An 11800-nucleotide genomic window follows, 5' to 3' on the forward strand; every position below is an offset into this window, starting at 1 on the left:
TAAGTTAGGTTTGTCAAGATACTGAAGTGTGAACATCGCTGCTTCCGGGATGAGCTCGATTGTGGAAAAGAACACATTATTCACAAATTTAGACTTTTACTCTCTGCTCATTGATACCACTCTCTGTATGAATAATTCCTTAGGCCTATAATAGTTTTAGAGTGACTAGTTTTTATCAGCAAGTCATTCCTTTCAATAGGCAGCCCTTTGCCCTTGTTGTCCTCAGCTGATGGCATCAGCAATATCCATGATGGGTGATGGTGAGTGTTCTCTCTAGGGCGCAACGACATCTTTGCGGCCCAGCTGCCAGGTAACAATTCCCCGCCCCTCCGCTTCTCACCCCCTGGGGCTTGTGCAGGGGTATTTTGGCTAGAGGACAACAATACAGACAAGGACAACATAACAAGTATCATTTGTCTTCATATTTGATGGACAGCATCCATTCTTCAAACAGACGGACTCAAACATGACCGCAAGGCGTCCTTCTGAGCGCCACATATAGAAAAATCATATCACCTTGGGTTTGTGAAAACATGAAAACTTAAGAAAAGCAGATTGGCAAATGCGGAGGACCCAAATAAGTGCTGGAAAATCCCAAAGCTGCACTTTGGACACCCTTGCAATAAATGTCCAATGATGATGATGATGGCGAGCAAGTTTCCAGTGTCTCTGAGGTCCAATTACTGCCATAACTCCATCCTGGCTTCATTAGTGTTGCCAGGGCGTACGATGTCTCCAGTGTGTGTGGAGTGCTACTGTGCGAACACACACACATACACACAATCAGCATTGGCATGTCTTAACATGTACAGTATGAATATGCAAAAATGTAAAAGCTTTGCTTGTTTACTGCTTGAGCACGGGGACAAGCCAGGACACAAAGCAAACAGGGAGAAGAAGCCCATCCCTGATTGGAGGATTGGATGATGGTGCACAAATCATGACGAGGACGCAGACCAAATCACAAATGAGTCAGATCAATAATTCGCCGGTGATGGAATGAGCAAGAAGCGGAATCAATGTTCATCAGTTGTCATTGGGCCTCGGTTGTTATGGCGACGGACTGTTGACAAGTGGCTCAGGTGGCCCTTCTAATAAGACACTGCCCCAACCCCCTTTGCAAGGGTCACTTCTGGTGATTGGTCTTGAGGGAGAGGCAGGAGGGGGTCGATGTGACGACGACTCAAGTTGAAATGAAAAGAAGCTCAAACCAACAAGCTGGCGCTCTTTAATTAGCTTTGACACGGAGAAGGCGATTAAGCTTTCGCTAATCGGAGCTGTGATCTGCAGCACATGGCGGCGGGTGACCCGATCATCTGCCGCACCACGATACTTTTATAATCATATTTTCCGCCATCCCAACGCAGCTGCAAGGCGGATTACACGAGCTAGCACTCCCCAAACAATTGGACCTCATGAAAAGGGCGAGTCAGCTTTGGGTGACTTTGAGCGAAAGGCGCATTTTTCTTTTCTTTTTTTATGATCCCGAAATATTTTCGTTTCCATAAGGTCACAATGGCAGCAGCAACAGTTGTAGTCAGATTGTTTTTTTTTATTCTTTTTGGACATTTAGCAAAGAGTGCAAAACACTCACGGCATAATATCAGCTACCGATTACAAAAAGAAAAACAATCAATTGAAGTCATGATTGCATCCTGGTCAGAGTTGATTGCTAAAAAGCCACGGTAAACATATCGTCCACACACAGGAGCAATTTATGTGAATAAATACGCACATCAATAAATACATAAATATGGAGCAAAATATACCGAGTAGTGGTAACACAGAAACCTTCAAGATAATCGATGAGGCAATATTACAGCAGTTTCTAGTCCAAAGGCATTAGTGGCTAAGCTAGTCGGTTTGTTTTGCTACCTTTTGATCCGAAGAGGCAAATGCTCATTAAAGCTAAAGAAGCATCAGCGTGCTAACAGCACACGTGCGACGAGGACGGGGAAGGAACGGGGCTGACTCCAAACTGTCAAAGACGCAAAACAAAATGGCCTCCTGGGGGCAAAGGCACTGAAAACCACCAAGAGCCCCTTTTAGTTTATTGCCTTAGTGGGCTTGCGGCTGCAGCTGGACTGGTCGCCGGCCAATCATAGGGCAAGCAAACTGGTCGCCGGTCGACGTGAGGTGGCGGGTGAGCGCGGGCGAGCTGCGGAGGACGTCCGGGCAGGTTTTGCAGCAGAGGTCGTGCGGCGGCCGCAGGTGCCGCTGGCGCGCCTCGCCGCCGGCGAACACCTCCCCGCACTTCGGGCACGCCTGCGCTCCGGCCGCTCCGCTCAGGTCAACGGGAGCGTGCCGCGCGGCCACGTGTTTACGCAGGCAGGCGTGACGCTTGAACTTTTTGGCGCACTGAGCGCACTCGTGCGGCTCCTCCCCTTCGGAACCGGACTCCGGCGGGCCGGGATGCGCTCGCCCATCCTCCGGGCGCACTCTCTGCTCCGCTTTGGGTTTGTGCCAGCGGCGATGCGACGCTAAGTTGGCAGGGCAGCTGAACACCTTGTCGCACTCAGGGCAGCGGTACTCCACCCGCACGATTCTGGAGCAGCGGTGCTGGGCCAGGCCGAGCGGGTCGGCGTAGGCTTCCCCGCACAGCTGACACACAAAGTCACCGACGGCCGGGGAGCGGCGCTCTGCTGCCGGAATGGCCCGGATCTTCAGCCCCAGAACGGGTGAGATGGTGACGTGGTCCTGCAGGTGCAGCTTCCGTATGTTTTTGGCTCTCTTGGCGCCTGATTTGATTTTACGCTCGGACTCGGTGGCCCTCTTGGGGGCGGCGGTATTGGAGCCCATGTCGAAGAGGTGTCCCAAAGCGGTGAGCGCAGCGGCGGCGGTGGGGAAGGCCTCGGCCGACACTGGCGAGCCCAAACCCAAAGTTGGCTGCCTTTCGGCTTCCCGTTCTCCACTGGTCGGCCGGGTCGGGCTGCGGAGCGCCCGGTACGCCCCCTCCGGGATGCCAAAGCGGATGCCTTTGGTCTCGCGCTCCGGCGCCGCCACTATCGGCAACGGCGGTGGCGGCGGCCAGCGGCTGCGCATGGACGCGGGTGCGCCCTCTCGCCACGCATCTCCAAAAGGCTTCCAGTCCTCCACCTCTGCGTCGCACCGTGAGCGGTACGACACCATGTTGGGCCTCTTGCTCCTCTTGACCAGGAAGCCTCTCGGCATGTTGAGCAGCTTCAAGGCACTTTTGTGGGTGTGTGGGAAGGGGTAGGGTGGGACTCAAGGCGATGATCCGGTCACAGCGGGTTCTGCTGCTCCTCAACAACTATCCTCTTTTAAAGGCCGCATTGAATCCCTCCCTCCTCCCTGTTGCTTCATCTGCGACCAATCAGAGGGGCGTTCCCTCCTCCCCCATTCTCCCTCATGGATTTGGATGAGGAGGGTGTGTGCGCAGGGGGGGGGTTGTTTATGAGGGGCAGATTGCAAAGCAGATGTACCTGAGGGCTTTCATGTGTGTGTGTTGAAGTGACACACACAGACACATACACAGCCGCCCCCTCGACCCACGACGCCACGTGACCTCTGACCCTTTATGTACTTAGTTTATGACACCAGTGAAGTGAAGCAAAAAAAAAAAAAAAAACGCCATCTTCATTCAAGATCGCTAAATGCTTTTCATAATAAAACACAACAACAAAGCTCAACACATTTGTGATGCTAATGTGACAACTTTGATTTGTAGAACTGAAAGTGAGTCACCTGCGATGATGTCACAAGTCATCGGGGCAGGGGAACATGGGCAGCAGGTTGCGATTGAACGCCAAATATTTGGCCACGTTCATCCTCAGCGCCGCTTTGCTGCCGGGGTCCTTCATCAGGTCTCGAGGGGAAGCATCCTCGCCGTCAACCTGCGGGAAGTCAGTGCGGTCGGCGCATGTTGACAAGGTTCACTCTCGAGCTCGACCAACCTTAGCGTAGTCTTGAAGAAGCTCCTCCTCAAAGTAGTTGAAACGGTCGTGAAAGATGGCTAAACACCAACTCTGCCTAAAGAAGCTGAAAAAAGTTCATTCAATCACTATCAGAAGTCTGAGGCAATAAATCTGTGTATGTGTGTGACCTGCTTCTGATATTTCGACACTAACGACCCCCCCCCCCCCCGTACCTAGGAGCCCACCAGACATGGCCCCCCCCTATTGTCCCCCACCTCCTAATCTGTTTATGCAGCCCCTAAACTGTCTTTGTGGATTGGGCAGACGGGCAAAAACAAAAGCCCCCTCCAATCTACCCCCCACCACTCGTCACCCCCCCGGCTGTCCTCGCCAAAGACGAGGGCGGCGAGGCTGAATCGTACAGTCAAGTGTGTGTGTGTGTGTGTGTACCTGTAGAGGTCGTCTATCTGCCGCAGGTGCAATCTGACCAGAAGCTGTCCAAGGAGTTGTTGGTGCTTTCCGTAGAGACACATGAGGTTGCTTACGGGGAGCGGCTTGAAGGACAAACAGATGATGGTCTTCACCACCTGGTTGCGGTCCAGATGCAAGCAGAAGTAGTTGCCGCTCTCCGGATGACCCGTCGCAATGCGTCGAGCCTGCCGGAAAAAGAGCTAATGGAGACCTCCGAGGAACAAGGTCAACCTGGTCAATGGGGTGGACGTACGAGTCCCGCGGAAGGTCCATGCGGGCCGGTGGCGGCCGGTTTGGTGACGTGAAGATAGTTTAGTCGTCCTGGTAGCTTGCCACCTGTGCACGTCAAACATAAAACGACTGAACTTGTGTGAACTCGGCTTCAAATTCCATCATTTTGCTTCCCGTATCCAATTTCACTATGCGTTGACGCCCACCTTGGATCTTGGGCTGCTTGTAAATGGGAACGAGGCGGTCCGCGGGGCTGGGTGTCGGGCAGGGGGCTTCCAGCGTGGGGTCAAAGTGCGTCAGCAACACGGCCGCCAACTCCTGACCCACCTCCTTGGAGTTGAAGTTGCCGTGCGACCACTCGTCGCTGTAGTACGAACGGGAGAACTTGGTGAGCGGGCCGGCGCCCCAGATGGCGGCGTCGTTGGTTCGGAAGGCGGAGTCGATGACCAGCCGGCCGTCGAACACCAGGAAAGAGCTGTTGATGCTGCTGAAGGCGTCGTAGTCCACACCTCGGTTGGACAGGTTGATGAACACCTGAAGGGAAGACAACACGAGAAAACTCCCCAAGCATGACATCAGAAGATGCCAAGTTGGGGCTTGATGTGATGCTGGACTTACGCCGCAGGCCAGGTGGAGAGGTTCCGAGTCGGTGCTGAAGGAAACGGACGTGAGAGGATCAGGATGGTCGCCATTGTTCATCTGCATCAGGAGGCAGTCGCGGTGGATCTGCACCTGAGCCTTCTTCATGGCCTCCATCACCGCATTCTCCACCCCCGCGTCGGAAAAGTAGAAACCGTTTGACTCTGAGGGAAGCTCATTGGGGAGTGGGTCATTGGCCAGATTGGGTTCTGATGGTGGCTTGTTGGTGACGCTGCCATCGAGAGGCGGGTCTGAACAAGTGCCATTCTCCCGAGCCGGTCCACCGATGACATCAGTCTCAGGAGCCGAATCGGCGGCAACGTTACTCTCGGGAGGGGACTCATTGATGACGTCGGGAGGTGAATCGTTCATGACATCCACCTCGCCGGGCGTATCAATCTCAGGAGGTGAATTAGCGTCGTCGATTTGAGGGGGCGAATCGCTGGGTGAGTCAATTTCAGGTGGCGAATCGCTGGGCGGGTCCATTACAGGGGGTGATTCATTAGCATCGTCAATTTCAGGTGGCGAATCGCTGGGCGAGTCGATTTCAGGGGGCGAATCGCTGGGCGGGTCAATTACAGGAGGGGATTCATTAGCGTCGTCGATTTCAGGGGGCGAATCGCTGGGTGAGTTCATTTCAGGGGGTGAATCGCTGGGTGGATCAATCACAGGGGGCGATTCATTAGCCTCATCGATTTCAGGGGGCGAATCAGTGGATGAGTCAATTTTAAGAGGTGAATCATTGGTGACGTCACTCTCAAGAGGCGGGTCATTGGTGACGTCAGCATCAGGAGATGGGTCATTGGTGATGTCACGCTCAGGAGACGGGTCATTGGTGGCGTTACCCTCAGGAGACGGTTCGTTGGCGACGTCATCCTCGGGAGACGGGTCATTGGTGATGTCACGCTCAGGAGGCGGGTCAATGGTGATGTCACTCTCAGGAGACAGGTGATTGGGGACGTCAGGCTCACGAGGTGAATCATTGGTGATGTCACTCTCAGGAGGCGGGTCGTTAGTGATGTCACTCTCAAGAGGTAGGTCAGTGGTGACATCACTCTCACGAAATGAATCGTTCGTAATGTCACTCTCACGAGGCAAATCATTGATCTCAGGAGCCGAATCATTGGGGTCATTGATCCGGGGAGGGAAATCTATGCTGACATCACTTTCAAGGCGCGGGTCGTTGGTGACGTCACTTTCAACGGGCAGGTCATCGGTGACATCACTCTCAAGAGGATGGTCATTTGGGACATCGCTTGCGACATCACTTGCAGGCGGCGAATCTTTGGCTGAGGTGCGCTGGGTTGGAGTCAGCACCAGGTGGATGCAGGAGCCGCGCACTCCGACCCGGAGCAGCATCTCCACGGTGGTGAAGACGTCGAGGCTGTTCCCATAGACGATGGCGTTCGCTGTAAGGTGGCAACACTGAGCGACCTCTCATTTTTCTGCTCTTACAACTTTTCTTCAGATGATTGTGTACCTTTCCCCTTCACAAAGTTCTCCAGCAGCCAACGTTGAGCCGCGTTGCAGTCGTGCTGGTCGTTGAGGGTGAACAGATTGGAGGGCACGGTACCGGTGTACCTGGGGGGGAAGGACGATTCCTCCCGCTCCTCGTTTGCGGCGGAGCGGTCCTGATCCAGTTGTGTTGGACACGGCATCTACGCAGACAAGCGATATGTCATCAAGCCTGAAGATGGACTCTTCCGGTTCCAGACATACCTGGTACTGCAGGCCGGTAGAGAGGATGAGGTAATCGTAGGGAATCTTAGCCCCGCTGGACACAACCACGTGTTTGGATTTCCTGTTGATGGCCACTACCTTCTCAGCCACCTCGGTCACGCACGAACGCAGAGGCAGTTGCGCCATGTCTCGGGTGCTGTAGGCGTGGCTGCGGGGAGCGGAACCGCCCGGTCGGATCATCGAATAAACCACGGCGCCGACCGCACTTACCTGGTGGACAGGAACTCGCCGCCGGCCTGGCCGCAATCAGCGGGTAAACCGTGCGTGGAGATGAGGGTGAGGTTGTTGAATCTCAGATGAGGGCTGCAATCATGATCATAATAAATCACGCGGCTAATCTGATCATGCTAGCCCGAGCGCAAAGTGTTAATCTGCAGCAGACGGAGGATTGAGGCGCACCACGGCCGCTCGCATGCAAATGAGGCGGCTCGGCGTTATCAGCCGCTAACAGAGGGCCGGCGGTGACCCCGCAAGCTAGCTCTTTATCCGTCTGACCTTGTCCCGGAGAAGAGAGGAGCGGGCCGGTATGGTGAGGTGGGGGGAGATTTACAATAGTATGTCCTGCCCTAAATAATTTGGCCTACTCATTTCCTCGTCCTCAATCTTTGTATACTTTTGATATATAGTGGACCTAAATAGTTCCCACTAAAAAACATGGCGGCTGGTTCTGGCACGAGGCCCCGGTAGGCCCACATCATTCAACCCGGCATCGGTCGGGCAGACATTAACGGCCTCATTCGTCAAACGGTTAGCGGCGGCATATACGGGGCGCTGACAGCCACACAGTGGAGGCTAATTAAAGGCAGAACAAGAAGTGCTAATGACTTTTCAGAATAAATTTGTAGCATTTGGTGGAACAAATCATTTGGGTTGTAAATGTAGGTCAGTGCTTTTAATCTGACGGCGTGACTGAGCGACCTGTCGGGATTAAAAACTGCGCCCATGTTTACGCTAGTGGGAGTTGTTGTTGCTCACTCGAACATCACTGTCACTTTGTGCACACCAGCACAGTGACCCACAGATGGTGTGTGTGTTTGTTGGGGGTGGGGCTAACAGTAAATCTTTGCCTGGGGCGCCCAATCAGAGCAATCTGACTTTGGGGAACCACTCCAGCCACGAGCAGAAAAGATTCTCCTGACAAATAATGAGGTAAATGTGCTTCGGAGGCTCACGCACCAAAAACAAAGCACCTCCAGGAAGGACAGGCCTGTGTCCGACGCCCCTACCAGGACGATCCTGGCGTTGACCGTGACCTTGGGCTCCATGGTCAGTTTGCGGCTGATGAGGTTTAGAGCAAATGGAGCCTGAGGGAGAAAACAATGACATCAAACTGGTGGTGGTGGGAGTGCAACAGGGATCTGCTCTAAGTTCCTTTCTTTTTGCAAAAAGTGCTCCACTCTTGTGACACAATAGCGTGCTGACAAGCCGGCGGAGGTGCTTTGATTCAATGACACGAGCGCTTAGCATTTCTTATCTGCACACCGGCAGGGAAGGCGGCCATTGTTGGGCCTTTGGACAAAACATGCATTCAAAGTGCACGGCGAGCTAAATATTGACTTCACATTAAAGTCAATCACACCACACAAACAAATCGAACCCCCGTCTTTATTTCTGTTGCTTCTTCCCGGAGGTGACAAAGATTTTTTAAAAGCAGACGGATTATCATCGTGGTGACAGTCGCTAACATCCGATCAATCGAACGATCAGAAATTATTTTAGAGCCCACCTGTTCGTCAGTGATGCACCTGGCAGGCGCGTTGGCGCCGAGCTCGTTGAGCGGGTAGATGATCTGACGTCGGGGACGCACGGGAACGGCGCAGTCCAGGATGAAGTCCAGATGATCCACGCAGGAGTCCTGACACCACAAAGGGAGTTCAGCACAGCTCTGACCCAAACCCGACGTCGTGAGGGCGCCAGCGCACCTGCTGGCCCAGGCCGAGCGGGTAGACGCGGTGGTAGATGTTGGACTTGCGGGTCAGCCGAAGCGTCTCCTTGAACAAATGTCGGCTGAAGTGCTGGAAACAGCGTCGGAGCACAAAGTGGCGCAGCTCGGCGTGCTCGTGGACGTCGTGATGGCTGTAGTAGATGAAGCTCTCGATATTGTAGCGGGCCCGGATGTACTCCAGGTCCTGTCAGCGGACGCCATCACGTGACACGCAATTCTAACGGTTTCAAGGAAACAGGCGTACCATCTCGTCTCGGATGATCAACGTCCCCACCACGGCGCCCTCCACGTCGACCACGAAGGCTTGCAAAGAACATTTGGCCTACGATGACACTCGGGTCAGGTTGGCGAGTGTGTTCGGAGCAGCGGTGGTGTGTGTGTACCAACCGCGTCCGTTTCCTTGTTGAAGATGAGGTCAAGATCCTGTAGCAAAGCCTTTTGGCCTTTCTTCAAGTGCCTCACCAAGGCGGCGAGGTCGTCCCGGTCCGACTCCAGCGCCGGTCGCACTTTGACGCTCCTGCAGGAACATCGTTGAGACTATGTTTGACGGGAGGTTGCCCGCCCAGACCCGGCCCACCTCAGTCCATCACGGTGCAGGACGTAGAGGTCAGAGGGCAACAGGCTGCCAGGTCGCGGAGGAACTCGCAGGAAGTTCTGCAGGAGCGGGAAGTCCGGCGATAGCGTGGGGACGGTGATGATGCAGAAGTCCAGATCCTGAAGGACCGGGTTACGTTCATATTACGTCTTGACTGCACAAAAGCATCACGTTTGGGTTTCATGATGATCCTGGATTGCGTAACGCTTCTGTTTGTGTGACACGTGTTACCTTTACGTGACATGACTGGTGTTTGCGTTACAGAAGAGGAGTGCACTCACCGGGAAGAGTTGGAATATGTATGGAATCAAGTCCAGTGATCTGGAAGAGGAGAGAAAGCAAGCTACTGGTTACCATGGCAACCGTCCATCAGCAGTGGCAGATGTAAAAAGTCATCCCTGATCAAAGTTTGGTCCTCACCTCGTCTCGAAGTTCTTCTCTGAGAAGAAGAACTGGATACAGAAGACGTTGGGTTCTGGTGCGGTTTCTTCAGATGATGCAGAGAGAACCTCCTCCTCTTCCTCCTCCTGAGAACAGCAATTACTCATCAAAATCCAAATAAATGGACTTCTGCTGAAGACCAACATTTTTTTATACCCGACTTTCTTGTTCTGCTTCCGGATCGGGTTCCTCGAGCGGTTCTTGCGTCGGTATCTCAGCTTGGTCAAGTTGAGGCTCATCTTCAGCCTGGTCAGCCTCATCGCCGGCATCTTCGTCCTCATCCTCGTCATCTTCGTCGTCGTCCTGCTCGCCTTTGCACAAACCGGCAAAATGCTTGAGGTCAAAATGTTCCTGCAGTCGCCTCACGTCCACCTCTGCCGTCACGCTGATGAAACCGGTGATGGTGACGTCGCACTGTCGGGACGATGATGACATCATCAGTTGCCAGCAGGGGAAGAAAAAAAGGCAGGATTGGGACGGCAACAGCGTACCTCGCACACGGCGGCGTGGTTGTTCTCATCCTGGGCCTCGATGAGCTCCGACAGGAAGTACGGCCGGCGCATAGACGACAGAATCTTCGTCTGCTGGGCCACAATGTGCATGACGTCATCGTGGTCTTCAACCCTGACGTACACAATGCTTGATTTAACAATGGACAGTCCGTGGAATGTAGCGCAACCTAAACAATTTTGCTCGTGTCATGCGGAATGACCTGGCGGGTCGAACGTAAAGTCTCGGACAAAGTCTTCGCCTGTGACACACGTATGCCATCAGCTCGGCTGCTTGGTCATCTTCTTCAGTCAGACGTTCCAGAGGCTCCAACATTTTTTTCAATGCCGCTTCTGCACGCACACAAAAGTCGTGTTACCCACTAGGACAGCGCGCCGTCTTGATGAGATGAGATTGACCTAAGCAGACGGATGTTGAGCTCAGCAAGCACACAAAGTCCAGCTCAGCGGTGGTGTTGAACACGGCACTGTGTGAGACACAAAACACAACATGGATGTCACCGCAAATACACAAACCGCCGTTGGTGGAATTGCACCTGAGGATGTGCTGAAAGCTTGCGGTGGAGAAGACGGTCTTGGACACAAACAGATGAAGAAACAGCGTATTCCATGTCTGGGGAAGACCACGAGAACGTCACAAATCACACACAGGGCGAGGTGTGTTTTTCAACAATGGACACACCGTCATGGCGTCAGCTTTGAAGTGTTTTGGGATGAAAGATTCCCAGTGAAGCGGGTCAACCAGCGCTGCGGCGGGATGGTCAAAGAACGCCGCGTGGGCCATCACGTCGCCCTCCTCACCAGCCACGGTCACCGCCAGGTTGGCCTTCTCCCTATTCCGAAGAAGAGCAGAGTCATCACGGCCATTCAGAGCACCAACGTATGATTTAAACTCACAAGATTTGAAGGACATCAATGGGTCCAAAAAGCTCCAAGGCCTCAGGGCTGATGAGGCGTTCAATGTCCTCGGCATCCGCACATTCGCTCCTCCTGACGGTCATTCTCGCCACTTCACCGCTGCTTGATATGATTGCGTTCTTCATCTTGTCATCAAACTACTTCTTAAAATACTACCCAGTCATTTCCTAGCACCAGAGACAAGAGCACACACCTACTTTGTAGTTTTAAATTGATTAAGCTTGTCTCGTGTGACGTCAGCAGTTCAGTTTAAAGATAAATTAGTGAGAAAACAATAGAAACAAAATCTAACAAGATTTATCCTACCTTTCTAACAGCTAATGTGTCAATTAACACCGACTCTGTATATTTCTCATATTTGGGACGCAAACGTCGTTGTTATGGTAACCGGAGGTCGCAACGCATTCTGGGTACAGTCATAAGCAATATCCGATTT

At 53.2% G+C, this 11800-nt stretch overlaps 2 protein-coding genes across 4 annotated transcripts; both read right to left on the reverse strand.

Moving 5' to 3' along the window:
• Positions 1 to 48: 48 nt before the first annotated feature.
• Positions 49 to 11735, reverse strand: cfap61 (cilia and flagella associated protein 61). Of its 3 annotated transcripts, XM_049757539.2 has the most exons (26): positions 11671 to 11735; positions 11344 to 11531; positions 11129 to 11279; positions 10983 to 11059; positions 10846 to 10913; positions 10650 to 10779; positions 10429 to 10561; positions 10094 to 10351; positions 9917 to 10023; positions 9778 to 9817; positions 9479 to 9615; positions 9289 to 9418; positions 9146 to 9223; positions 8879 to 9085; positions 8683 to 8811; positions 8133 to 8260; positions 7167 to 7259; positions 6936 to 7104; positions 6697 to 6874; positions 5196 to 6625; positions 4784 to 5111; positions 4600 to 4682; positions 4326 to 4531; positions 3915 to 3999; positions 3706 to 3854; positions 49 to 755 (listed from the first exon to the last, which is right to left on the reverse strand). In XM_049757539.2, the coding sequence occupies exons 2-25, from the start codon at positions 11487 to 11489 to the stop codon at positions 3717 to 3719; spliced, it is 4629 nt and encodes a 1542-aa protein (XP_049613496.1). In that variant the 5' UTR covers positions 11490 to 11531; positions 11671 to 11735; the 3' UTR covers positions 49 to 755; positions 3706 to 3716. The 3 variants fall into 3 exon arrangements, with proteins under 3 accessions (XP_049613496.1, XP_049613499.1, XP_049613497.1); XM_049757542.2 differs by having other exon boundaries at positions 9917 to 10011; positions 11344 to 11723; XM_049757540.2 differs by having other exon boundaries at positions 49 to 752; positions 11344 to 11723.
• LOC125990434 (insulinoma-associated protein 1a-like) lies at positions 1538 to 3720 on the reverse strand. The gene has a single exon (XM_049757614.2). It carries the CDS (start codon positions 3169 to 3171, stop codon positions 2059 to 2061), a length of 1113 nt encoding a protein of 370 aa, XP_049613571.1. The 5' UTR covers positions 3172 to 3720; the 3' UTR covers positions 1538 to 2058.
• Positions 11736 to 11800: the final 65 nt, after the last annotated feature.

Source organism: Syngnathus scovelli, chromosome 20 (genome assembly GCF_024217435.2).
Source record: "Syngnathus scovelli strain Florida chromosome 20, RoL_Ssco_1.2, whole genome shotgun sequence".
NCBI classification, from domain to species: Eukaryota; Metazoa; Chordata; class Actinopteri; order Syngnathiformes; family Syngnathidae; genus Syngnathus; species Syngnathus scovelli.